Source organism: Elephas maximus, chromosome 12 (genome assembly GCF_024166365.1).
Source record: "Elephas maximus indicus isolate mEleMax1 chromosome 12, mEleMax1 primary haplotype, whole genome shotgun sequence".
Classification (NCBI taxonomy): Eukaryota; Metazoa; Chordata; class Mammalia; order Proboscidea; family Elephantidae; genus Elephas; species Elephas maximus.
This window is the reverse complement of record NC_064830.1, coordinates 67,040,046-67,067,664: the sequence shown is the minus strand read 5'-3', so window position 1 is coordinate 67,067,664 and position 27,619 is coordinate 67,040,046. Positions and strand designations below refer to the sequence as shown.

Here is a 27,619-nt window from a genome sequence, read left to right as displayed (position 1 = left end):
GACAGTTGCCTAGGTATATAGAGATATATATCCTTTTTTGCCATTCTTACTTGCCCACACTGTCTTGGTTACCACCGAGGAGTTGAGACCCTAATCACTTGCGTCTGTCAAGGATCCCATGAGACAGCATGGGAGACAGACACGGAATAAACTCCAGGAACGGAGAGGCTCTGGGCGAATCCTCTCAGCCAGACTGGGCTGACAGTAAGGAAATAAATGAATGCCAAACGAGGAGCTACTTGGGTGGATTCTAAGGGACCACACTTTCTGGTTTGGACTGACAGAGTTCTCTTACGCTAGACGTTAAAAAAAAACTAAACCAAACCCGTTGCCCTCCAGTCGATTCCGACTCATAGCGACCTTATCGGATAGAGCAGAACCGCCCCCATAGTTTCTAAGGAGTGCCTGGTGGATTTGAACCCGCAGGCCTTTTAATTAGCAGCCGTAGTTCTTAACAACTACTACGCCGCCGCCAGGGTTTCCACGGTAGATATTGGGGGAAATAAACTACAGGCCGGGCAAAGTGGTAAATAATAATAATAATAAAACAACTACTGACTCGTTTTGGCGGTTCACTATACCGAGCACTCTTCTAAGCGGTCTGCGGGCAATATCAGCTACTTGCCCAGGGTCACAGCTGCTCTTTGGGTGACCCTACCTCCGGCCGATTTCGGGGCAAGCACTGTCCACCTTGGGCACTTGGGGGACCCCGCATCGGAGAGCCTCGATACGCCCCGGGCTCTGGGCAGGCGCGGGCCCAGAGGTCGAGGCGGGCCGGGAGGTCGAGGCGGGCCTGCGGCGGGGCCCGAGCCGCGCTCGGGACGCTCCGGGAGCGGGGACGCGGGGCGCGGCGGGTCCGCAGACAGCGGCGGCAGCGGGCGGGCCGCTCCCCGCTCCGCCCTCCCGCTCCGCCCTCCGTGCCCGCTCCGCCCTCCGGCTCGGCGCCCGCCCGCTCTCCTCGCTCGCTTGCTCGCTCTCGGGCCCCCCATGCGGATGTGACATTTCACGCCGCCGCCATTTTGAGAGCGAGCCGAGCCGAGCCGCCGGGCCTGCTGCCGGAGCCCCGACGACGACGCCGAGGAGGCGGAGGCCACAGCGCCCCGAGCGCGGCCGGCCCGTCGCCTGCCCGCGCCGCCGCCGCCGCCGCCGCTCCCGCCGGCCCTAGGCCCCGCAGGCCCGCCGCGGCCGGCCAGGCCTCCCTCCCGCCGCGCCCGGCCCGAGGCGGGGCTGAGTCCGCGGCCCCCGCCCGGCCGCCCTCCGCCCCCGGCCGGCCCGCGGCCCCGCAGCCCCGGCCCCGGCGGCGGGAGGCGGGCCCGGCGGCGGCGGCGGCGGCCGCAGCGAGCGACGAGGCCGCCCGGCCCGGCCCGCCGGCCGCCTGCCCGCCTCGGCGCCGAGATTGGGCGAATCGCGAGCAAGTACGTGCGCGTCTCCCTGCCGCCGCCGCCGCCGCCGCCCGCCGCGGGCCGCCTCGGGGCCGCCGCCGCCGACGACGCGCGGGAGGAGGAGGAGGAGGCCGCCCCGCCGCCGCCGCCGCCGCCGCCGCCGCCGCCCCGGCTCGCCGCCGCCCGCCCGCCGGGCTCGCAGCCCCGGCCCCCGGCCGCTGGCGAGGCCCAGGCCGCGGCCGACATGAACCACCAGCAGCAACAGCAGCAGCAGCAGCAGCAGAAAGCGGGCGAGCAGCAGCTGAGCGAGCCCGAGGACATGGAGATGGAAGGTGAGACCCGCGGGCCGCGGCGGGGCCGGGGGGCGCCGCGGGAGCCACGCGAGGGGCTCGCCATCTTTAAGCAGGCCCCGGGCGGCCGCCGGGCCTCGGTCGGGCCACTCGGCCCTGGCCCGGGCGAGGCTGCACCGTCATGCCGGGCCCGCGGGCAGGGGGCGGCCGCCGGCCCCCGGCCCAGCGCTTTGTCCGGCCCGGCGGCCGCCCGGGGCTGCCCGGCGCTGGGCCTCCCCGGCACAAAGCGCCGGAGGCCGGGCCGCCGCGCGAGGGGTCAGCCTGGAAGCCGGAGCAGTAAATTAGGGCGCTCCAGAGCGGAGGGGGGAAGGCGTTTTCTCGCTGCTGGCGGCAGCCCCGCCGTTCCGGTTAGGAGCCGGGCTCCGGGGACCGTCCCCTTTCTCGGGCGTCCCTGGGGCCCGCCTCCTTTGGCCTGGTTCTGACTGGGAAGCTCGGGAAACTCTAAACCGCCCTGGACCCCGGGGCTCGCCCACACCTGCTTCTGTGCGCTCTCCTGGAGAGAGCTCACGGCGGCTTTGAAGTGCTCCCCCAAATCACTTTGTCACAGCACTTCCCAGAGTCGAGCTGAATTTTGAAACATCTGCGAAGAACGCAGATGTTCTCGGCTTGTGACTGGCCCGGAGTTCTGACACCCAGGCTCTCTTCTTTTGTAAGTTACTCTTTTTTCCCCGGGGGTTGTTTGGTATCCGGCCACTGTCTGTCGTGCGGTCAGCATCCGGCCAGGTGTGTATTTGAAAGTACGTGAAAGCCCCGCCACACATGGCAGTCTACATCAGCATCACACTTAATTCGAGAAGGTAACTTCATTTTTTGTCTGTGCGGCAGAAATTTCCCAAGATACCTTACCTTGAGGTGTAAGGTCTTGGTTATAAAGGTTTGCGGTAAAGACACTATAAATAGTCTCTGAGTTAAATAAGTTCCAGAGGAGTTGATCATTGGAAGGCATTTTTTAATTTCTCATGGCACAGACTAAAGAGTAGTCTGAAATAATTCTTTTCTTAACTGAGTTGAGGGAGGCAGACCAGCAGAAGGAATCAAACGGATGCACCTGAATGAACAGGACATTGAGTTTTGGTTCTAAAATGAGGTCTTGGGGTGCATAGATAAATGGAGCCACTAAGCAAGTACAGGTAAAGCAGCATTTGTCCTTTGAGTTGGCTTCATGGGTGAGGTGCTGCACCCTGGTTGGTGGGAACCCTCACCATGACTGGGATTGCTCCGTGAATAACTTGCTGAGGCTAACTGGGTGTTCACTGAAAATATGGCTTGTCAGATAGCAGAAGGCAAGGCGGCTGAGATGTGCGCCGAAGCTGGTACTTAGAGATGGCAATAATGGGGGACAGAGAGCAGAGGCCACACCAAGGACCACGCTATCTATTTCGCTTGGCTACTGCAAAGCAGTGGTTTCGCAGAGCAACCTTTGGCATGTGTGATTAAACCAACAAGTAGCTGAAGGAGTGCATCATGAAGAGAATTTTCTGTCATACTTTGTGACAACGTCTGAAACTATAAAACATTAAAAACTTTATGTTTCATTTTTGAATAGCTCCAAAACAAGACAAAAATCATGTAATACAGGCGTATTGATTCCGCCTGTACCTTGTTGAGTGTTTTTGAACACTAGTGAGAATTACGAGTCCCTGGGTGGTATAAATGGTTAATTGCCTAACTACTAGTTGTAAAGATTGGTAGTTGAAACGCACTCAGAGATGCCTGGGAAGACAGGCCTGGCAGTCTGTTTCTGAAAGGTCACAGCATTGTAAACTCTATGGAGTACAGTTCTACTCTGCACACATGGGGTTGCCATGAGTTGGAATTGAGGGCAACCAATAACAATAACAATTAACAAACACGGACATCACTGCAGACCAGAGCGTCATTTTGATCCAGAAATGTGTCTCTGGGAAAATTTCTGCACGTTCCCAGGGCTTTTCTAAATACTAGAGAAGCGTTGAAGAGTAGAGGAAGGATTCTCAGTTTTTTCCCCCAGAATCCTTGCATCCTTTCAAGACTACTGTTTCGGTGGGGAAGTTTTATTTTGCTATCGGGGTTGCATTGGGAAAGTAATGCCTAAGATCCTTAATCTGCACATTTGGCAGACTCTTGAACTGGATGGCAAAGGTTTTAAAGTTATTAATACTGATTCCTTAAACATAAGAAGCTTGTTCTTTCTGAGCAGGCCTTTGTCCCAGATTTATCATCTGGAAGTTGCCTTGTCTTTGTAGGGCTGCTGATGATTGTCGACAAGTTGTACCTAATGAGCATCCACAGGTGTGTGGTATAAAAAGTGGCCTATGTCTTTGGCAATTCCAATTCAGCCTCCCTGAGCATCCCCACTCGTAAAAACTGGTGTTAAGCATACTTATTATAGCTGAGGATCGGGAAGAGTGAGAGAGTCCTTACTATTAAAAAGCCAGAAGGGAGGAATTCAGCAAATAACAACTCTGGTTGGCTTCCTAAGCCAAGCTGTAATGGGACCCAGGTCATAGCTAGTGGCTTGCACCTGCTTAGTGTCTTTGCCTTGACGCTGCTAGAACTAGCAGCTGGAAACATGGGGTGTTGTGATCATCTTGAGGATGGGAAGGGAGCATCATGGGGAGCGTCCTGCCTGCCTTCCTGGGCAGGGTGGCTGGGAGACTGGTTAGGTTGGTTGGTTTTTCCCCCCATCATTAGGTCCATGTTTCCACTCCTCCTATTCAACTTTGTTGGGGTTCATTTGCTTTTCACTGAACTCTGCACAGTCCTTTGCATATCTGCAGGAGAATAACAGTGCCTGAGATTAGTTACTGTAAAAATGTCTTGTTCTCAGTTATGAAGGGTGAAGGGCTGAAAGGGAGGAGTTGGGGCATGTTGGCTGTCTGTTGTAGTTGGGACCACGTGCTCCCGCAAGGCCTGAAATATAGCCAGGAGCAGGCTTCAAGTTGGGGGGCAAACATAGCTGTCATTAAGTCTGGCCAGGAAGGAGTTTGCTTGGCATTTTATTTATTTGCTGTTTTACATCCTTGGCAGCTGAGGGACTGAAGGAGTGACATGCCCAAGGTCTCGGCCTCTGGAGAGGTACTAATCTAGTCTGGGGTATTGACAGGAAGTTTTCCCAAGACCTCCCTTTTGCATGGAATGCCTGTTGTTGGGTGCCAATTCATAAGCAATCCCATGTGACAGAGAACTGCCCCATAGGGTTTTCTAGGCTGTAATCTTTATGGGACCAGATCACCAAGTCTTTTCTCCCACAGAGCCGCTGGTGGGTTTGATCCACCAACCTTATGGTTAGCAGTCGAGTGTTTAACCATTGTGCCACAAAGGCTCTTTAAGGCTAGCACCCTTGTAAATGCCCACTGTTTGTTCCCTGGCCTGGCTTGTCTGCCCTGTGAGCAGTCTCTGTGTCAGAGTGTAGTCTCTGAGATGAATGGGGATGGTTTGTGTGACTCTCATACCGCACTCCGACCACTGCTATCAGGATGCCAGGCTGAGAGCAAAGCAACAAGTCGACTGCAGTTACTGAGGAGAACTGATCACCGACGTTTGTGTTTTTTTTATTTGGGGGTTGGTGGTGGGTTTCTTTTTCTTCCAAACTCGTGTGTGTAGATGAAGTTTCAAGTTACTTTTCTGTGAAAGTTTTTTTTAGGAGTAGAAAGTGAATTCTCTTGTACATACGTACCCCAATAAACAAAACTTGCACATTTCATTATATCTAAAACCTAAGCTTCCTTTTTGAATAGCACTGTAACGACACAAATAATATGAATGTATTGATTTTCCGTGAACATTGTGTTACTTTGGCTTCGGTTGATAAAAGGATTCTTTTTGGGCAATGAAATGAACTTCAACTCAAAGAACCTGGATACGGAAGAAATTAGGCCAAACCTAGAAACATCTGACTCTGATGTGGGCATGTCAGGTTTTAATACAGCCAGGGTCACTCCCCACAGGCTCCAGCACCCCTGTTTCTTTAAGGCTGCTGATTTTGTGATTTTTTCCCCCCTCTGTAATCAATGATTGCTACCAGCTAACATGAGAAGAAAGTATATGCTCGACTTCATGGATTCAATTGTTTGGAATCGAGTTACTTTGGAAAAGGAGAAAGAGGTCATTGAGTTAAAACTCATGGTGAGGCAGTGTGATGGCTTTGGGTCAGGATTGGGTTTGATCTAATCCTTGTCATTTAATAGCCCTGTGCTCTCCTGCAAGTTGCCTAGCCTCTTGGTACCTCACTTTCTGCATCTCAAGAAGGAGGTGGTTCAGATCTTGCAAGACGGTTGTGAGGATGAAATTACAAAAGTACAATGGAAGTGCTAGTCCCAGATCTGGAGCATAGACGATATTCAGTAGATATTCAGTAGAATTGCTGTGATGATAAAATCATGGCTGTTGAGGAATGAATATGCATAGGCTAAGACAAGGGAGAAGGAACCCTGGTGGCACAACGGTTGAGCACTCGGCTGCTGACCTTAAGATTGGCAGTTCGAGCCCACCCACCGCTCTGCAGGAAAAAGACCTGGCAACCTGCATCCGTAAAGATTATAGCCAAGAAAACTATGGGACAGTTCTGCTCTGTCACATGGGGTCACTATGAGTCGGAATCAACTCAGCGGCGCCTAACAACACAAGAAACATGGGAGACGTGCAGCAGGAGGAGCAAGGTGGTCTTTGTTGTTATAGGTGTCTTATGGTAATTATATCCTAACGCAAATTATGAAGAAAATCTAACAGCTTCAGTCTTAATAATATTATTCATGAGATCATTGCCGAGATGTGCCTGGATAGTTATTTAAGGTTTAAGGTCTGATATCTTAAGAAAAAAACGTAATGGCTAGTGGAGGAGCTGTGCAGATTTGGTGCGTTGTGACAGTGGTACTGAAGGTGGGTCAGCTCCATTGGCTTCTCTGACCAGTGTTCTTGCCCTTGTGTTAGTATTAGAACATCTGATGATGAATTTGGAGTTGAGAATCGTGTTGTAGCAGGGAAGCCAGGTCACCAAGTCGGCTTTGAATTTTTCTCTCTGGATCCCCACATCCTCTTACCAGGCCATTTTGTTTTTCCAGCCACCACCCTCATCTAGGCCCTTGTTGCCTCACGCTGGGCCTATTGCAGTAACCTTCTTCCTGGGCTCCGCCTCCACCCGTCCTGAGCCCCACACAGCTATGGAAACTGGCTGCCCACAGGACTGCTTTGTCTTGTCACTGCCCTACTTAAAAGGACTCAGGTGTCCTGTCTGCCCTCGAGGGTCCTCAGCATGTCCCAGCTTCCTTTGTGCCCTGGGTGCCCCATGCATCCACACACACCTGCTGCATGGGGTAGTGCTTGGTCTTTTATGTCCCCGTACTTGAGTGCATTGTTGTATCCTCACCTTCTGGAATGCAAACAGGAACAAACACCGAAAGAAGTGTTCTGAACCCCATTCAGGTGCCACCTTTCCCTTAAACCTTTCTGGTCACCTGAGCTGTTCGAGAGTCTTTGCCCCCACACGCAGCCCTCCCTTGGGGTCACCAGTCGTGGACGCGCCTTCCTCTAGTAGATGGCTCTGAAGATGACCATTGTGGGCTCCATTTTTGTTAAATTTATTTTTGGGAGGCTCTCATCCGGGAAACACTTTTTCAGTGAATTCAGAGGCTAAACAGTAATGTGGGAGGTGGCTGGTCGGCAGTGTAAAAGAGAACACTGAAGCCATAAACGATATTGCTTTGATAGCTGCTAATTCAGTTTTATTGCTTTTAACGTAAGTTACTTCAAATGGCAGTTTTTGATCCTTTTGGAAGGAAAACCTTGTTTTCCAGATAAGAACATTGCTAGACCTTCATAAATGACTAGAGGATTTATTATTTTTTTCTATTATTTCTGACATTTATTTTTGTTATTGATTTGGGTTTTTTGGGGTGAGTAATACGTGGCCTGTATATTCTTGCTTGATCTCCATGGCAAAGAAATTTTACTCTGGAGAACAAGAGCTGTAACGGGTACTTGACATGTAAAATGTTAAATGTCACCTGCTTCATTAACTTCTCGATCTGAACTAATTTGGACTTAGGAAAGTTGGAGGACGCAGGATTTTAAGTGTCAGGCGTAGGCAAGAGAGTAAGTTATGCCATTTTTCTGGTGTATTGGTTAATGAGAAGGCAGGCATGTTGAAATCCTCTTGAAGAAAAGCAGGCCTACTTCCTAGGTTTGGTAATTGAAACTTTTCTTTGGAAGTGGGCAATGGGGTAATTTAGAAAGTTTCTTATGCAGGGAAGTAAGTTGACCTGAACAAGAGCAGGATGCTTCCAGAACTTAATGACAGCATCCCTGAGAGGGAGACTAGCAAGAACCCAAAATGGGAAGAACAGAGTGCCGTGTGGGAGTAACCTACAAGTGAACTGTGCGTGAAGTGGTTAAAAACATCCCCAAATCCATACTGCTGTGTGGCCTTTTTCCAATAATAATTTTTTGTGTTTTCAGTGAAGGTTGACACAGCAGTTTAGGTTCCCATTTGACAATTCCTGCACAAGCTGTTCAGTGACATCGGTTTCATTCATCACAGTACATGCACATTCTTATTACTCTTATCTTTTCTGGTTCTGTGTGTTGCTTTTTTATTTACACACACACACACACACCAAAAAAAAAACCCCATTTGCCATTTCAGCCATCTTCACGTGTTCAGGAGGATGGTTACCGGAATGGTGAAGTAGCATCTACATTGTTGAGAAGAGCTGGGACTGGCTAGGCCCACACCAGGTGATATGCATGGCGTGTGGCTGCTGCTCCCATTATAGCTCCTTTAGTTCTTGGACCAACCCTTGAAGTGCGAGGACCACTGCTGTGAGGTTACAGCTGCTCATAAAAATGCCCAGGTACCCTTTCAAGGAGCTGGCGTTATCTGACTCAAAGGAGCTTTACCCTAATGTTTGAAATTTAGGAGGAGTAGGAGCGAGTGTCCTGTCTAAATCTCAAAGTGATGGTCGTTTATTCTCCTTGGGCCATTGACAATGTAAAAGCAACAGAAGGGGGCTCCTTTGTGTGACAGGAGGGTTCTGTGTGATTTTCCTGCCTGGCATGAAAGACTCAAAACCTAGGCCCCTCTGCCTCGAAGCCACACCAGTGACTTAATTAGTTTTCCTGAGATCCTGAAACTGGTAAGGCAGGGTTCTGTGTTACATACCAGACCCCAGAATATCAACCACGGGAATGTCTAGCTCTCACAATAAGCTGTTAAACTGGCATCTGGTTTGGAATGCATGCTCTGTGAGTTTGTTAGGGTGTAGACCTGCATTGCCAAGTGTGATCACACCCCAGGGTGTAGCCACAGGTGTCTGGTCGGTAGTCTAACTTCTCTTGGCTACCCCTTCCTCTTGCCTCCCCCTCACCTCCCCCCACCCCCCGACTCAGGGCATTTTCAGAATGTTGAAGAGGGCTTTTATGAGGGAAACCCCATGGCCCTGCTGTGTGTGGGCTGAACAAACCCAGTGACTGAGGCCCCTGATAAAAGGTCTTTATGGACCATTTACCTGAGTTGCAAGTGCATTTCATCAATGTGACTTTGGGGAATAAATTATATTTCAGGTCTTTTAATTGACCCTGTGCAATTGCTCTCTTAAAACAAGCACATGTAACACTTCTTAACATGTTAACTTGGTTACATAGTCCAGCTTCTCTTCTTGAATAGTACAGAGCAGGTTGTCTGTGAAGTGCTTTCTTCTTCCAGTTTATATCAGCTTCGAGGAGTTGTTCAATCCAGTGGACTGTGTGTGAAGTGGTTAAAAACGTTTCTAAATTCACCCTGCTCTTTTGTGTATATAACAAAACATTTGCCATTTTGACAATCTTTGCATGTGTAGTTCAGTGACATTATTTTTATCATGTTATTCAACTATCACCCTTGTCCCTCCTCACGCTTTTCATCACATACTGCTGTCTTCTAACCCTCATAGCTACTTGTAAGAACTCTCCCCCAAAGATTCTTAGTCTTTTCGTTCCTCTTATGTCTGGAGTTTGTATAGGGGCTGGAATGCTTCACTGGAGAGAGGGAAGGCAGCTGGCAGAGTGAGTGTTGTGGTCACCCTTTGCCAGTCCCCTAAGAGTGACCGAGCAGCAGTTGCCAGAGGTGCTGCCTCTCCGGACCGATTCGGTATCCTGCCTGCCCTGACTGGAAGGTCCCTCGGGTTCTCCGAAGCACCCAGGCCTTCTGCTGGTACTGACGAGAACAAACTGAGATTGTTTTCCAACCTTCAGATTTGTGCTGGCTTTTAGACCCATCTTTCTCCAAAAAGACACTCATTTTCTTACCGGGGGTGGGGAGGTGATAACATGGCTATAAAAATGGTATGGTGGCTGCGTTGTCCATCTGACCTCTTTGTCTAACTTCACAAGGGGGGAGAATCAAGATCATCAGCCCATGGTCGATTCCTATGAGGTGGGGGTCAGACATACGTCCAACTTCCAACCTTTTTAACCGGTTCAGACACTAGCTGTCCCTCCCACAGCACTCCTCTGCTGGGTTCGATAATGGCCCTGCAGAACGCGTAGACCATACTCAAGTTTATAGGTTTATTAGAAAAGTAACAGGTTACAGTTTAGGATCAAGAATGACTTGGAATATAGTTCTTGATCAGGACAGCCTGTTCTTGGCTGTGCCTGCAGGGATACCTCTCTAGCCCTCAGCCTCGTCTCTTCCCTGCTTGGGCAGGTGTTACAAAGCTCCTTGGCTCCTCCAGTAAGTGCCCAGGGTACCCACTCTGCCAGCAAGCCTCCTGTACAAAGGTGCTCGGCTTTCGCTGCATGGGTCAGCACACTCACTGTAACTGTCTTATTCCTCGGGCCAGGAATCCCACTGTGTTGTCCTGTGCAGGTATCTTGGTTCACCATCTTATGCTGTCTCTGGTGTTAGAACTCTCCCTCCCCGTCTCTTGGGTCTAGGAGGTTCTCAGCACAGGGACCTCGGTTCTGAGGATGAGCTCCACTCCCATCTCTTCTTCTTGGTGATAAGGTCCTTCCCATCTGCCTCTGGGATGACTTGTTTTAAGCCTAGCAGGATGGCAAAACTGACCAAGCCTCTTGTAAGGGTTCCATATACCTTATGCGCATGGTCTCACCCCGCACAAGGGTGCCGTGTACCTTGTTTGCATTATTAACAAGCTGTCCAATCCTCTTGGTGGGCTACAAGCACCTTATTTGCATAATCCTGCCTAATCATTTGGTAGGAGTTACAAGACCATGGCGAGAAAGGCCACATAAAAGCGATCCATCGCACCACAAACCACCCCTGGCTTTTCTAGCCATGGTTCTTTCATACTTGGAGGATAACTAACCTTCCCAATCATTTTATGAGTCCATAACAGTCATTAACAATTAGGCCTTCAGTAGGGCAAAGAGTCCTCAGGGTAAGGTTACTCGGGTACAAGCCATTCAGGTCTACTGCAGGTATCTGTCTGATCTGGTCAAGTTCTCCAGAGGTCATTTTGGCTTCACCCTTTCTGGTGTCTGATAAAATTTAACTGAGAGAATATTATTCCCTTACTCTGAGCCTCCCGAAGTATCAGCATAGCAAAATGATTAAGGGACTTTAGGTTCGGCCACTGTACTCCAGTCCAGCAGTGCCTCCCCCTTAGTCCACTTTTTCACAGTTACTGCTTCAACAATTAACCGTTTTTACCACTCATAACTGAATCATATAATCCTGTCAGCATCTTCCCCGACCGTCATTTTCCCAGACCATTTTGGAAAAGAGGTATCTATTCAGTGGGGATCCTCTCTTGTCCCCCTTATTTTCAGGCCACTTCATGCCATTATCTCCTTCCATTTCACATAGCCAGTTTTTAAATTGCCAATTCCTAAATTGCCCATCCCTATCAAACCAGTACTCTGAGGAGGCAAGCATGTTCCTTGGTCTGAAGAAGCTTGTAGTTCAACTTTGAGCATCTGCATCCATAAGCAAAGTCCAGTCCAGAACAAGCCATCCAGTTGCAGCAGTTTATACCAGCTCACAGTGTCAAACATCTTCCTTTGTTCGTGTTCTGGTCAGCTCACCCCTAGCCCCCGTGGGCTGGGTCAGTGGGTACCAGCTGTAGGCTCAGGAGTCCACACAATTCCTGTACTTCAGACCAGCCAGCCCCTTCTCTCTCTTAGCCCTAGATCCTGTGGGTGAGGTAACGGGTGCCAATGGAACATGTTCAAACTCAGCCCATCTCTTCATTGCTGCATCACCTCCACATCCACTCATTTTGTGGCCCCAGGTAGTCACCTCAAGCGAGGACACCAGGCAGCCTACTCGCCGGCTCCTTTTAACTTCCAGTCCTGGAAGGGGGTTCTTCTGATGGGCACTGACTTTTCCTGCCTCAGTGCACCCAACAGCAAACTGCTTGCTCAGAATTCAAACAACAAAAGTCATTTTTCCCCCTCTACAAGTCCCTCCTTCAAATGCAAATCTCCTGCTCCCTTAGCAGTTCTGGGTAGGTCTGCATGTCTTTTCAAATGTAAATTTCCTGACTGGAAAGATTATGGGTGGGGCTCAAGTTTTCAACCTAAAGCCCCCAATACTCCATATACAGGGCTACTCCATTTTAATGAACAACCTGTGTTTCTTTCAGGCAAATCCTGTTTCCTTTTTTAGCATATTCAATCACATATTGGGGGAAGGCAGAGTTACATGCTCTCTGTAATCTGTAATCCCCACTATACATTTCCATCATACATTTAGGTCCGTTTTACAACACTAGGCAGGAGAAACATTCAGTGGTCATAGTACATTCAGATAAACACATCACTTTAAAACATTCCAGCTTCATATTGTCTTCTCCATACGTTGACTGTCTTCCCATTCATATGCATATGGCCTTGAACCTCTGGCTGAGTGGAACCAGAAGACCCTGGCCACCTATCAGTCATCTTGTTTAACTGGCCTTTGCCCCAAGCCACTCCAGATGTGACTTTGCTCTACTCAGCTGCAGCATAACGTCTCTTGGTTTCCTTTCAGCTGTTATAGCTAACAACCAAAGTAACCATCTAAGAATCATAAATTTTACTTCCCACACCCTTTTATTCTTTTTCTTCTTAAGTTTCATGCGTTCATGAGTCCGGAGCTATTGCGTTGAGTCTCGCTTCTGATTCCAGTTGTTACAGCTCTCTCTCTTTGTCTCTGTCTCCTGGGTCTAAGAGGTTCTCAGCACAGGGATCCTGGGTCCAAAGGATGCACTCTGCTCCTGTTTCTTCTTCTTGGGTCTCCCCTTTACACCTCTGGGATGGCCTATTTTAAGCCTAGCAGAATGGCAAAACTGACCAATCAGTTAGGGTTCCATATATACCTTATTTGAATGATCCCACCCCCACATGGGTGCCGTGCACCTTATTTGCATTATTAACAAGCTGTCCAGTCCCCTTGGTGGGCCACAAGTTCCTTATTTGCATAGTTCCACCCAATCATTTGGTGGGAGATAGAAGACCACAGCAGGAAAGGCCATATAAAAGTGATCCATTGCACTGCAGTGGCACAAGAAAGAAGTTATTTTAGGGTCCTGTGCTGTCCACTGCAGTAAGTACCAGCTACATGTGCTAATTTAAGTTGGTTAAAAATAAATTAATTAATTAATTCCTCAGTGGCCCCGGCCACATTTCAAGTGCTCAGTACCCATGTATGGACAGTGCAGATGAAGAACACTTCCCTCAGTGCAGGAAGTTCTGTTGGCCACTGCTGACCTAACCAACCTGTTTGGGCCCTAGGTCGGAAGGTGTTTCTGGTAGAAGTAATGTCATATTGGATTTGGAAAGTTAGTATGTGTCCTGGAAAAAGTGAAATTAAAATGAATAAAAGCATCGGAAATTTATGTATAAATAAATGGCGCTCAAGCGAACCCCACAGAGCAGGGCTTCTCAGATTATTTGTGGTAAAAGACTGGTGGTGGTTGTTAATTCCCGGTCAGTCTTGGACAATACTTTTGTAGAAACACAGCACATATGTTGTTTTTAAAACGAAAGAAAAACACATAGAAGATGCAAGCCCGAACCTTTTATTGATAGACATGAAATTCACTTCATTATACTCAGAACAAGCATAGGGCAGAAAAGGGGAAAGAATCGCAGAAAGTGTACGTTTGTTGAAAATATGCACATGGGGATTAGCGTAGAGGATCATAGTTTGAAACACTCTCATTGAACTGTGGTAACAGAATTTTGCCTGAAATAGCAATTCCGGTATTAGACATCTACCTGCATACTTTGAAGGAACATCGCATACATGGATTTTGAAGTTTCTAGAGTATCAGAAGAGCTTCCTTTTTGCTTGGATGGACAGCAGCCCTGCTACACAAAGGGGTGATGTTTACCCACACCAGTTCTGTGTTTGTCTTACTAGTACTCATGTGAAACCAGCCTTACAGAGGTGTGCTAATGAGAATGGAAGAGGTTTTAAATGGTTTTCCAAAACTTATTTCCAGTGCTTCATCAGTAGCCAGCTTCAACAGTTTATCCTGTGAGCCTGTAGCGGAATTATTGCTCAGTGAAAGAAATGGATCCCGAATTTCATACATTTTTGAGTCACGGTTAACAACCGACCAAGCTGACCTGTTGCCATTGAGTTGATTCTGACTCAGCAACCCTGTAGGACAGAGTAGCACTGCCTCATAGGGTTTCTAAGGCCGTAATTTCTAAGGAAGCAGACTGCCACATCTTTCTCCCAGGGAGCGGCTGGTGGGTTTGAACCGCTGACTTTTTGGTTGGCAGCTGAGCGCTTAACCACTGCACAACCAGGGCTCCTATCACAGTTAACGGGTGGACACTAAAATATCACACGCTATAATGTGATTGGTGTGCAGTTCACACTGTGTGCTGCGCCAGCCGTTTGACAATGCCCAAACTGGTCTTTATTCTGCCCGGAATCCTTGATGACATTCTTGGATGTTGCAGCAAAGTTAGGTCGCTGTAAAGGTTTCTGAATGCCCATTGGGCTGTCTGGTAGTGGCTCACAGAGGGGCACCTGTTTGCACACTCTGCTTTGGGTAGGGCACCTTTGTTTTCACCCCCACCCCCTCTTCTTTTTTGCCTTGATTTCCATGTGGGCTTTCATTCATTGGGCAGACATTGATGAAAAGCCTACTGACTGGCCTCTGGGCTGGCTGCCAGGTCATGGCCCCTGTGTCCTGGTCCGGCAGCTTCCTGGAGTAGAAGAGCCTTATAGACATGTGCAGGGGAGGGGCTCAGGGGTTCCGATGGGACAGATGGTGGAGAGGGGCAGTTGTGGCACAAGGCAGCGTAGCTCTGGTCTACTTGGGGAAGGGGTGGGTCAGGGAAGGCTTCATGGAGGAGATGACATAAGCTGAGTTTGAAAAGAAGGTTGGTGCGAGGTAGAAGGTGTAGATTAGCACGAGGGGTTTGGTAGCTGTCTCTGAGTAGACTTTGAGTTTGTATTGGCAGAGTCTTGGCCCTCAAAGATGTGCACATCTTAATCCCCAGAATCTGTGAAGATGTCACCTTACACGGCAAAAGGGCCTCTGCAGATGTGATTAGGTTAAGCATCTGTAGATAGGAAGATGATCTTGGATTACCACGTAGGCCCAGTGTAATCGCAACGGTCCTTCTGAGTGAAAGGAGGAGGCAGGAGGGTCTGTCAGAGTGATGTGATGTGAGAAAGACCCTGCCATTGCTGGCTTTGAAGCTAGAAGGGGGTCTCCTGAGCCAAGGAATGCAGGTGGCCTCTAGAAGCTGGATGTGACTTGCACCCACTCATCCTGGCTTCACAGCCCTTTGCAGTTCATCACAGCAATAAATACCATTGCTCATAGAAATAGTGATTCTTGTGTTTTTACTTAAAGCTGCCTATCTTGCCTTCTCCTGCAGGTCTCATCTCACCACCCAAAAGTGGTCAGCTGCACTTGGACTTCCTAGTCTGACCCTTTTTGTGTACTTCTCCACATGCTGTAAATATAGAAGGTAGCTCACTGGCAAAATAAGCTGGGGCCACCTATAGAGTTCAGCAAGTGGAATTTGGTGGCATAAGACAATACAGAGTGGAATGTTACATGTTCTTAAAGGTAGATGCTTTCTTCTTTTGAGAGTTGCATCAGATATTCAATAATGTGTTTTAATAAGATCTTGGGCTGAAGTGAATCTCCCCAAAAGCATACCATTCTCTTTGGGGCTGTATGTGATGTGGGTCTTGTGGGTTGTGCCCAGGCACAGATGCATGGCAATCCAGAGTGCCCTGTTTTGTGCATGTGTAGTGGGTCACTTCCTAGGGTCATCTTGTCTCCACGATCCTTTGCATCTACAGACGAACAGAGGCTTTGAGAGACTTCCGTAAGGGCACTCCAAGCTCACACAGGTTGCGTGAACCTTGCTTGCTCTGGCCCAGCTTGTTCTCCTTAGCATGGTGAGACCTGTTCTGTTTTGAAGCCCTGACCCAGCTGGGTTCCTATCTCCTCCCTGTTGTCTACAACACCTAGTTACTTTCTTACACCAGCAGCTTTCACAAGGTGGAAGGAAAACTGGATCAGCGTACTGGGGCCTCAGGATTCCTTAACTGGGCAGCGGTGGGAAGAATTGGGTGACTTCAGAGGCCAGTCTGCTTACTTCATTAACTTCCGGCCAGCTGTGTGGTATTTATTGTTTTTGTGGCGTATTTTGAATATTTCCCTTTCAGACTTCTTTCCTGGCAGTGAATTTTAAAGGTAACTTTGGGAAGCGTTTTTAGTTTATGAAGTGACCGTAGCAACTACAGTTTTAAATACCAAAATCCTTACTTGGTTTCCCTTCAGTCTTTGCCTCTAAGTCACTGATTCAAGAAAGCTTTAAAATGTGACTTTTTGGTCTGTTGTTTTCCCCGTTCACACGGGATTGTGTGATTTCATGTTTGTGACTTCCTTTTAATTCCTTTGGACATGGCATAGCATGCATGGTTTCCTTCAGTGCACAGACGGTTGCTGGAATGGGTATCTATGGGCTGTGACTTGTGCATGAAGTTCTGCCAGGGAAAATGCCAGTTCTGCCTCAGGAACTTGCCCAGCAGTGAAGATGTCCACAGAACAAATGGTAGTACACAGAATCACGCACACAACTGTTCAAATGGGTTGGTCAGTGGCTTGGCAGAAATTGAGACCTTCAAGTGAGTTTGATTTGCAGGTGTCTGGAGAAAGTGCATATAAGCGAGGTGACCCTTGGTGTCTTTGTTGTTATTAGTTGCCATCGAGTCCATTCTGACTCATGGTGGCCCCATGCACAACAGAATGAAACGTTGCCCATCTTCATGATTGTTGGTATGCCCTTGAGTTCCTTGTGGCCACTGTGGATTTTGAGTGCCTTCCATCCAAGGGGGGGTTCGTCTGCCAGCACTGTACTGGACACTATTCTATTGTGATCCATGGGGTTTTCACTGGCTAATTTTTAGAAGTCGATCAATAAGTCTTTTTTCCTACTCTGTCTTAGACTGAAAGCTCTGCTGAACCCTGTCCACCATGGGTGACCCTGCTGGTACTTGAAATATGGTGGCATAGCTTCCAGCATCACAGCACCATGCAAGCCACCAGAGTACAACAAACTGACAGGCGGGTGGGTATCCTGATCAGGGGATAAAAAGCAGATAATCCCTCTGTGTCCTGGCTGATCAGCAATGCAGAATTGACGACACACGTGGGAAGTGTGTGCTCCCTGCCAAGCATGGAGAAAGTCTTCAGATTATTCTAAAATTGAGGTTATTAAATACCTTAGGGGATACAGGGAGAGGAAAGTTAAGGCTACATATCCAGAAGTTTTCTTCTAATGGTCAGTATTCCCTTTGAAATCAGAGACCATTATTTTAAATTGAATTTCTATTTTGATGTGGTTAAGTACTGGGCTTTTATTTTTCTTAAAATGCTGTTTTCATTTTGGGTATGTTGAATATTAGAGGGCACTTGGTCATATAATTTCATTTTAGAGCAGAAAGTGTCTATGTGACTCCTCATCTACAGGTGAAGAAACCAAGGCTCTGAGATGAAATGATTTCTAGACCTCTACTGCCCGTTACGGTAGCCACTTGCTCTATGTGACTGTTTAAATCTAAGCTAATTGAAATAAAATTCAGTTCCTCTGTGCTACCAGCCGTATTTCAAAGACTCAGTAACCCTGTGTGGCTTGTGTACTGGAGAGCACAGATACAGAAAAAATTTCCGTTGTCACAAAGAGTTCTAGTGGACAGTGCTGCTCTAGACTTAGCCTGCGAACTGGGCTTTGGCTCTGCTTTCCTAGGTGTTGGTTTAAACAGGGACCCCCACCTGGGTCAGAATTGTTTAGGAGTAATGGAAAACCAAGCATTTTCATCTGTCATGACCTGGAGGAAGTTTCCCTTAAACCAGCCCAGCATAGTGCATACTTGCTGACAATCTGGCAGTGACTGCTTCAGGCATTGGGGGGTGGGAGGAGGAGCACAAAGAAGAAGGAGTGATAAGGTGTCTTTCCTTAAGGAAAGCCAGCAGGATATGGATAGGTCATGTGTATAAATACTTGATGTAGGGCAGAAAGTGATGAGAAGAGATGACATCAGCCCCTGGGGAAGCAGGAGGGCTTGGTGAAGAAGTGGTACATGCAGTGGGCCTTGAAGGATGGTTAGGATTTGAGCTCAGGGCAATTTGAGGTAAGGGTGCCAGAGCCATAAGTTCTGACACCTTTTTTGGGTTTCCTGGGCATATCCATTGTGTCGTAATAATGGCATTGTGTTTTCTTAGCTTTTCTCCCTCTTTAGACTTTGAGGTCCGAGAGAGCAGGGACTGTGTCCAGGTCTTTTTTACATGCCTTGAACACCAGTTTCTCCCACGTAGAACCAAATAATCAAATGCATTGCAGGCTTATATTTTAGTTTCAGTCGGATTGGAACTTGCCATGATCTTAAATGCCAACTAACCTTAATTGTACCTGCTTTGGTAACAATTATAAAGGATTAGAATTATACCTATCCTTCTGCAAGTCTTTTTTTGATAAAATGTGTTTAGTAATTCTTCACCATGATTTCCCCCCCCGTTTGCTTCTTTTTTATTTAAACTTTTTTCTTTTATTTCAGTGTGATAACATATATAGTTCGCCACTTTAACTGCTTTAAGTGTACAGTTCAGTGAAAGTGAGGTCGTACAGTATCTGTCCTTTTGTGACTTATTTTGCTCAGCATGTTTTCAGGGTCTCATCCATGTAGTAGCATATGTCAGCACTTTATTTCTTTTTTATGACTGAATAATATCCATTGTATTTATATACCACATTTTATTGATCCATTCATCTGCTGGTGTATACTGACTTTTTTTTTTTTAATTTTTATTGTGCTTTAAGTGAAAGTTTACAAATCAAGTCAGTCTCTCATACAAAAATTTATACACACCTTGCTGTATACTCCTAATTGCTCTCCCCCAATGAAGCAGCCTGCTCCTTCCCTCCACTCTCTGTTTTCGTGTCCGTTCCACCAGCTTCTGACCCCCTCTTCCCTCCCATCTCCCCTCCAGACAGAAGACGCCAGCATAGTCTCATGTGTCTACTTGATCCAAGAAGCTCACTCTTCACCAGTATCATTTTCTATCCCGTTGTCCAAGTCCAATCCCTGTCTGAAGAGTTGGCTTTGGGAATGGTTCCTGTCTTGGGCTAACAGAAGGTCTGGGGACCCTGACCACCATGGTCCTTCTAGTCTCAGTCAAACCATTAAGTTTGGTCTTTTTATGACAATTTGAGGTCTGCATCCCACTGCTCTCCTGCTCTTTTATGGGTTGTCTGTTGTGTTCCCTGTCAGAGCAGTCATCAGTTGTAGCCGGGCACCATCTAGTTATTCTGGTCTCAGGCTGATGTAGTCTCTGGTTTATGTGGCCCTTCCTATCTCTTGGGCTCGTAATTACCTTGAGTCCTTGGTGTTGTCAGTCTCCTTTGGTCCAGGTGGGTTGAGACCAATTAATGCATCTTAGATGGCTGCTTGCTAGCGTTTAAGACCCAGATGCCACTCTCCAGAGTGGGATGCAGAATGTTTTCTTAATAGATTTTAGTATGCCAATTAACTTAGAAATGTCCCCTGAAACCATGGTCCCCAAACCCCCGCCCCTGCTACTCTGGCCTCCGAAGCATTCAGTTTATTCAGGAGACTTCTTTGCTTTTGGTTTAGTCCAGTTATGCTGACCTCTCCTGTATTGTAACACTGATTTTTTAATAATAACTTTACTGATATATAATTTTTGTACCATACAATCCACCCGTTAAATGTGCACAATTCCGTGGGTTTTAGTATATTCACAGATCTGTGCAGCCATCACAACAATCAATTTTAGGAAATTTTCATTACCCCAAAAAGAAACCCCAGATCTTTTAGCTGTCATCCCCATTTCCCTTCAGCTTTAGGCGACTGCTGAGTCTGCTTTCTGTCTCTGAACTTGCCTGTTCAGGACGTTTCGTATAGATGGAACCATACTTTGTGTGGTCCTTTGTGGCTGGCTTCTTTCATATTACATAACGTGCCAAGGTTCATTCTTGAAGCATGTATCAGAACTCCATTCGTTTTCATTGCTGAATAATATTCTCTTATTTGGAAAATCACCACCATGGTTTATACTGAATCTAAAAAGTGTTAGCGGTTCATATGAATCTGCCTTATTTTGTAATATGTTTTATTCAATGTTCTTTTAAGAGACTTTGTCGTTGTGACCAGACTTTACTCCTAAATTGAATTAACTGGGTGGAGGGGTAGATCTGTGTGTTAGGGGTTCCGGTTTGAAGCCCCTGCTGGGTCAGTGTAGCAGCGCCAGTGGGAGATGTCTGCAGGGATTTATTAGAGGGATTTGACTGTACACACCTGTGGGAGTTGTTTCTGGGTATGTGCTGGAGCCTGAAGTACAGGGAAGGTGGGTGGGAGAGGGGGGACCGACATCCACACAGGCCCTTGATCACGTCCAACTTGTTCATAAAACCTCTGAACTTGCCTGTTCTGGACCCTTCTTCATAAAACCAAGGGCCTAGAAGGCAGAGAAGCTCCCCAGCTTAAAAGAGTATGGCTGCTCTCACTCTACGTTCTAGATTGCACGCAGTGTCTCCTACAGCTGGGGATCATGCAGGAAGCACGCGTGGTTCCAGTTTAGCCAAGGTGGCACAGTACACCCCTACCAGTCAGCTTGGTCTGTGGACTGTCACACCTTTGGTGTCAGATCCCTCTACAGTCTTAATATTGAGGAAGAGAACCACAAAGAGCTTTTGGTTGGGTGGGTTATTTAAAAAAACAAAAACCTGTTGCCTTCAAGTTGATTCTGACTCAGTGACCTTGTAGGACACTAGAACTGCCGTCTGGGGTTTCTTAAGGCTGTAGTCTTTATGGGAGCAAACTGGTGGGTTCAAACTGCAGACCTGTCGGTTAGCCTAACACTTTAACCACTGGGCCACCACGGCTCCTTAGGTGCGTTACACTCATTTACTGTATTAGAAATTGAAAGGAACATTTTACTGCCTGCCTGACCACTGCAGCAGGCATGTGCCTTTACAGTCCCAGCAGAGTGGCTGCATCTGCATCCTTGGATGCCCTCGGGATGCTGGGGCGGGGGGGGGGGTGGGGGTGGTGGTACATGGTAAGGTCCTGCAGTTGGAATGCTGGTGTTCCGGAAGTGGGGATCAGAAATGTCCTGCCCCCCGCCCCTTTTTTTCCCCAGTTAAAGATGTGACTGTGGCAGCAGAAGAGCCCTGTTACTACCAATAACTCAGATATTTCATGGGAATTCAAGGGAATTCTTAAAACAGAAGTAATTTGTGATTTTGGTTATTTTGCTTTCTAATCCTGCCTTCATAATGGCCAACATGCCCCTCATTACTATTTGTCTTGTTTGTATCTTTTCCTCCATTTTCTATTTTCTAGTAGCTTGTGTAGAACAGTTGGAACTCTTTGGGAAATCCATCTGAGTTTAAACATTATTCATCATAAAATGGTAATGTTAAGGAGCACATGTTGGTATACTTAAAATCTCTTCTCTACCTCTGACCCCACCTTCAGACCCCAAACTGTTCTGTCATTTAAAATAGTTCTTAAGGAAGTTCCTGGCATTTAGGAGAGGGTGCTGCCATTTGCTAAGGTATAAACAAATCTTCCAGTTGCCCTTGAATTGGTTCTGACTAATGGAGACCCCATGTGTGTCAGTGTGGAGTTGTGCTCCATAGGATTTTCAGTGGTTGATTTTTTTGGGAAGTAGATCACCAGGCCTTTCTTCCGAGGTGTCTCTGGGTAAACTTGAGCCTTCAACCTTTTAGTTAGCACCCAAGCACCTGTTAACTGTTTGCAGTACCCGGTGACTCCTCAGACCACAAATAGTTTAGGCATAACCCCTTTGTTCCAGGGTTCTCTAAGCAAAGACCCAGTCCCAGTCCCACCTGACTCCAGGAATGAGCCGCCGAAATGGGCAGCTATGTCACCCTCCTTTCCGTTTTCTGTAGTACAACTTCCAAGGCTACCGAGGTGCTGTCATGCCTCAGCCAGTGTTTCAACTGCGGCTTGGAGGGTTTGTGTTAGTGTTTGCCTTTGTTGTAAAAGTAATACATATCCACTGAAACAGTCAAGCAACATGGAAGCAAGAAGGAAAAACTTCCCTCTGCAGAGGTGACGGCAGTGTACTTGACACAGTACGGACGTTATTCCAGGTCCATCCAGCCAGCTTCACCTCATGCATTCTTTAATTGGGTCATGGTAATTTATTCAACAACTCTTCCACAGGCAAACTCCCCCCCATTATAATTTTATTTTCTTTAAAAGCACGTAAACTTACATAAATAAATTTTCTAGAGAATAGGATTTTTAAACACTAAAATGTATAATTCCATTATTTTTAGAGAAATGCTGGAGAAAATCAAACATTTATACACGCGTCAAAGTTGTTTATTATGAACATCATTTACATCAAAACCCTCAGGAACAATTGTGATTTGTGGAGCTATTTGCCCCCACATTAAATGGCCCATATTCCTTTTAAGCTCTTGTCTCTTATTCCCCCCCGCCGCCCTTTAAAAAGCTTTATTGAGAGATACTTAACGTACCATGCAGTTTACCCATTTAAAGTGTACAGTTCATTGCCTTTCAGCACATTCACAAAGTTGTTCGCTCATCACCACGATCAATTTTAGAACATTTTTATCAGCCAAAAAAGAAACCCCATACCATTAGCCATCGTCCCTAATCACCACCCCCCCTTTCTGTTCCTATAGAATTGCTTATTCAGGACATTTCATATAAGTGGCCATAATATGTGATCCTTTGTATTGATGGATATTTAAGTTTTTTTTCTTTCCTCTCTATAATAAATGGTGCTTCAGTGTAAGGAATATAGTGCTTGTGGATATGTGTGTTAATTTTTCTGGAATGGATTCTTAGAAATACATTTCTTTTTGGAAAAAAAAAATAATAATATTGAGTTTTTGGTGAAAGTTTACACAGCAAGTCAGGTTCCCGTTCGACAATTCCCACACAGATTGTTGGTGACATTAGTTACATGTATCACAGTGTGTCAGCGTTCTCTTTAATTGTGTTGTTTCCTTTCCAGTACTCTAGTTTTCCTGCGCCCTTATCTCCTCATCTTTGCTTTTGAGTAATGGTTGATCTTTTGGTCTCATACTGATGTTTTTTAAGTAGAGCACCGATCTTATGGGTAATAGCCTTTATTTTGTGTGCCACTCTGCTGTTTCGCTAACAGATGATCTTGGGATAGGCCCAGTTCTAGATTTAAAGAGTGTCTCAGGGTGATAGTTTCAGGGAGGCCTCTGTTCTCTACTGTTCATTTGTTTGGCTTTTTTTTTTTTTTTTTTTAATAAGAATTTGCGTTCTGGTCCATATTTTCCTAGAAATGAATTTTGAGTGAAAGAATTCTTGACTTTTTGGTTTTAATAAAGACTATCTTTGGGGTATCTATAGGGTCGCTATGAGTCGGAATCGACTCGACGGCATTGTTTTTTTAATCTTTGGGGAGGATTATTTAACTATAGAAGTTTGTACTCCAGTTGGCAGTTTGACACCATCCATTTTGCTAGACCCTTGGTATCAATGGGCCTTTTTAATATATTTCACTTTTGTAAATCTGGTAACTGAAAATTGGTATCGTGTTAATTAGGCAAGCTGAGCATATTAGTTTGTTGTTTGAATTCCTTGTGAACTTCTCCTTTAAGTTGGGTTGTTGCCAGATTTTAGGAACTCCTTATATTTTAGATCTTAATCCTGTGGCTATCACACTTTGTGGTTACTTTCTAACTTCTTTTCCGTATTGTTTGCTTCCATGAAGCCCTGTCCCTGGCCAGGTGTGCCAAAACATCTTTTCTTGTGCTATACAATTTAGCAGATAATCCGGCTTCTTTTTTGTGAAAGAAGGCCATGGCAGTAGAGTTATAAGCTCCTCAGGTGTATGGTAGTTTATACCCCTCCCAGTGCCCAACACAACCTTGAAAACAAGTGTGCAGGCAGTCACTGTTTATGGCTGAATTTGATTGATAGGATGGTCCCCTAGGGAACAGAAGATTTTACATAGTGAAGCCAAATCGAAAGCCCCAAACAGATAGTTTTATTTAAAGAACACAAGTTAATATGTGGTTTTCTTTGGGGACTTTATTTTCATGTAACTAATTTAAATGAGACTTATTTCAGAGTATGGTGCTAACTGTTGAATTTTAATGAAGTGGGTCTACTTCATACCTTCAGGCTCCACTAACTTGAAATTGGGCAGGCACTGACCTCAGGATCAGCAGTGGCCCCCAAAAGCAAAGGACCAAAGAAGTGGGTTTCCAGCCAACTAATCAGAGTGTACAGAATCATAAAAATAGTAAAACCAAGTACACTTCAGTCTATTGATGTCAGCTGAGCCACACAGCTTTGCTGTTAATACAACCGAAGGAAACCATAGACATACTGTGCCTCTATTCCAAGCTTGCTATGGCTCCAGGTTGACAGGCTGTGAGTGGCTTCCTCTTATGTTTTAGAATGATAGCCAGAGTCCTTATCATAGCCTTCAGGGCCCTCCAGGCCTTGGCCCTGCCCACCTTCCATCTTGAACCTCATCTCTACCCTCCCCTGTTGCCCACTGTTCTTGGCTTCTGTCTCAGCGCATGGCTGTTCACTCCATCTAGAACTTCCTTCCCCAGGACCTTTGCTTATCGGCTTCTTTTCATTCTGAGAAGGCTGTTCAGATGTTGTCTCCTCTCTCATGGCCAGTGGTACATACCCAAGCCCCCTGGCTCTGTCACTTTACTGTGTTTTTCCCTCCGTGACAATCATCACCAGGAGAAAGTCTCACTGGTTTCCTCCCACTAGAAAGTAAGTGCGATGAGATCCGAGGGCTTGTCTGTCTAATTCCCTGCTGAACCTCCAGGAGGGCCCAGCCCAGCTCTGGGCACATCCGAAGCCCTTGAGAAGCAGGCTGACTGAGAGAAGTGGGCGGGAAATACACGCATGCCTTTACTTCAGAAGTCACTCCTGTCTTGGAACGAAATTTGTTAGCAAGGGAATAATTAAGATGTCTTCGTTAATAGAGTCGTTACAGTAATTGCCGACAAATAGGGCATGCCCACCTTTCAGGGGGACCATGAAATTCTTGGTAGTGTCATTATAATGGATTAGACATGATCTGTAAGGATTATTTCTGAGCCAGAGTTGAAGTTTTGTACTTAGAAAACACTTTCAGAAATTCCCTATTCTGAAAGAGGTTTCTTTCACCTACCTGGTCAGCCACAAAAGGAGCAGTGGGTGTTCCCTTGTGTCCCAGAGGCAGTGTGGTCTTTGTGACTGCCGATGTCACACTTGTTGGCAAACAAGGTTAATGTTGCCTGATCAACACCTGCTCTTTTCTACCTACTGGCTGCCTACAAAGGGTGGTAACCTTGCCAGCCGTTAGATCCTGGAAGAGAGAAAGGAGTTCTGTTAGACTCGGAGTAGTAAGAAGAAGCCATTCAGACTTGTGATCCTGATTTGATTTTTATCCTTTTTAAAAAGTTGTTCCTTCACTCCGTCCGGGTTCTGTCCAAGGACTGGCTATATTCCAGTGTCCCACCTGCAGCCCAGCCTTGTCTTAGAGAGAGAGTCCCCTGAAGGGGACTACAATTCATGCCACAGCCTCCCTTCTGTCCTGCAGAAAAGGAGTGTCCAGAAACCATTTCCTTGAGTAACTCCCCACTCTGAGGAGTTTCTGATTTTGGTTGCCATTGTCCCTGTCCCTGGGAATGCCGTTGGAATTCCCAGCCATGGCACTTCCTGTTCGGGGCCTCTGTCATAAAAGCTCTGCCTCCCGTTCCAGCTGCAGGCTGGTGGTGCCAGGGAAGGTTACTCAGGGAAAACCTTAAGGTACTGCGTGCACTTCAGGAGAGCCCTTTTCCTCTGGCCCACATGGCCCTGCGTCCCAGACATGTCAGTGGCGACCTCCAGCGAGCTGCTGTGGTACTGTGGACCTGCATGACCGTCAGTCTGAAGTGTCAGTGGAGAGCTCTAGGGGGCTGCTGTGGACCGTGAACAAGCATGACCATTAGTCCCTGAAGTGTCATTGGAGAACTCTAGAGAGCTTCTATGGTACCGTGGACATGCATGACCATTAGTCCCTGAAGTGTCGTTGGAGAGCTCCAGACAAGTTCTGTGGTACTGTGGACACGCATGACTATTAGTCCCTGCAGTGTCTTTAGAGAGCTCCAGAGAGGTGTTGTGGTACCGTGGAAAGCCACCACTTCAGGAGGGACACAGCTAAATTCTAGCTATGCCACTTGGTGACCATCACCTCATTAGCCTTTCTGAACTTAAATGTCCTCTTCAGTGAAACTTTTCCAAGGTGGATTTGAGAATAAAAAAAGACAGTGGATGTATAAATTATTCTGTTCTGAAACATGGTGGGTGGGCTCTATGGCTTCCATTTTCAGCCTGGGTCCTTCACATCAGCTACACACTCATTTTCTTATTTTTAAAAAACTTTCTGTTAAAGTATAACTGACGCATAGTCATAAAAGGACTTCTTAATGTGTTATCAAAGTAACCATAACCCATGTAACGATCACCCTTGTCAAAAATTAGGACACTACCCATCAGACCCCCTCGCATTTGTTCCCACAGGTAATCGCTACCCTGACTTCTCAAACAGCCTGCCTCTGTGATAAACAACCCTAGATTGTTATGCTCAACTTCTAGATCATTTTTGGCACATTCCCTTCTGTCTCAGGCAGTTGGGGGAGCAGCTGTCTTTCCTGCTTCTCTTGGTGAGCTTAGAGCTAGGTTTCTGTACTTTGAGGATTGTGTGTGTGTGTGTGTGTGTGTGTGTGTGTGGACTGGAACATCAGGAAATTGATGATGCTTGAATTCTTCAAAGTAAATGCAGTGGAGCTGTGAGAGAGACAGAAAGCAGAAAGGGTTCTCCAGGACAGCATGTGAACTTCCGTGCAGGAGGCTGGTCGTGTGATGTATAGCTCTTCAGAGCCATCTGGTAGCAGTTCTTGGATGCGTTGTCGATAACTGCCACTGGAAAGAGCATGGCTAGCTAGGAAAGCTAGATAATACGTGAGGAAGACAACCTGGTTATAAACGTAGGGAGGCAGCAGGACCAAAGTCATAGTAGAGTTTGTCGAAACATCTTTTGGAGAAACTAGCAAACAAAAGCTGGAAACAGACATCAGTAGGGGGGTGGTTGAGTGAATCATGATCTGGTAGGGAGCTAGTAAACATTAAATTCATGTGTATATCTACATATGTATGTGAATGCTGACTTTGAATGGCTGTAATTATAATTAGTCCATGTAACAGGATTAGTACGCCTTTTTTTCCCATGAGAAAGGTGTGTGCACATTGTGCATATGTGTGTGTGAATACCAAGAAAGCCTAGAAAACACGTCAAAAGGTAGTTCCCTTCCTTATTCATCCTCGCATCGCCTGCCTTGCTCCTGTGAGCATTTCATTCTCTAAAAATCTAAAAGGAAAATAAACGTGAAACCAGCTTT

General features: G+C 46.8%; 1 protein-coding gene across 1 annotated transcript in view; it reads left to right on the top strand.

The window, feature by feature from the left end:
* The first annotated feature begins 1,554 nt into the window (after positions 1–1,554).
* Positions 1,555–27,619, top strand: part of USP7 (ubiquitin specific peptidase 7) — a 70,579-nt gene continuing 44,514 nt past the window's right edge. Inside the window, exon 1 of the mRNA XM_049902786.1 lies at positions 1,555–1,714. Within this exon, the coding sequence (XP_049758743.1) occupies positions 1,627–1,714 (88 nt within the window). The 5' untranslated portion in view covers positions 1,555–1,626. The remainder of the gene's footprint in view (positions 1,715–27,619) is intronic.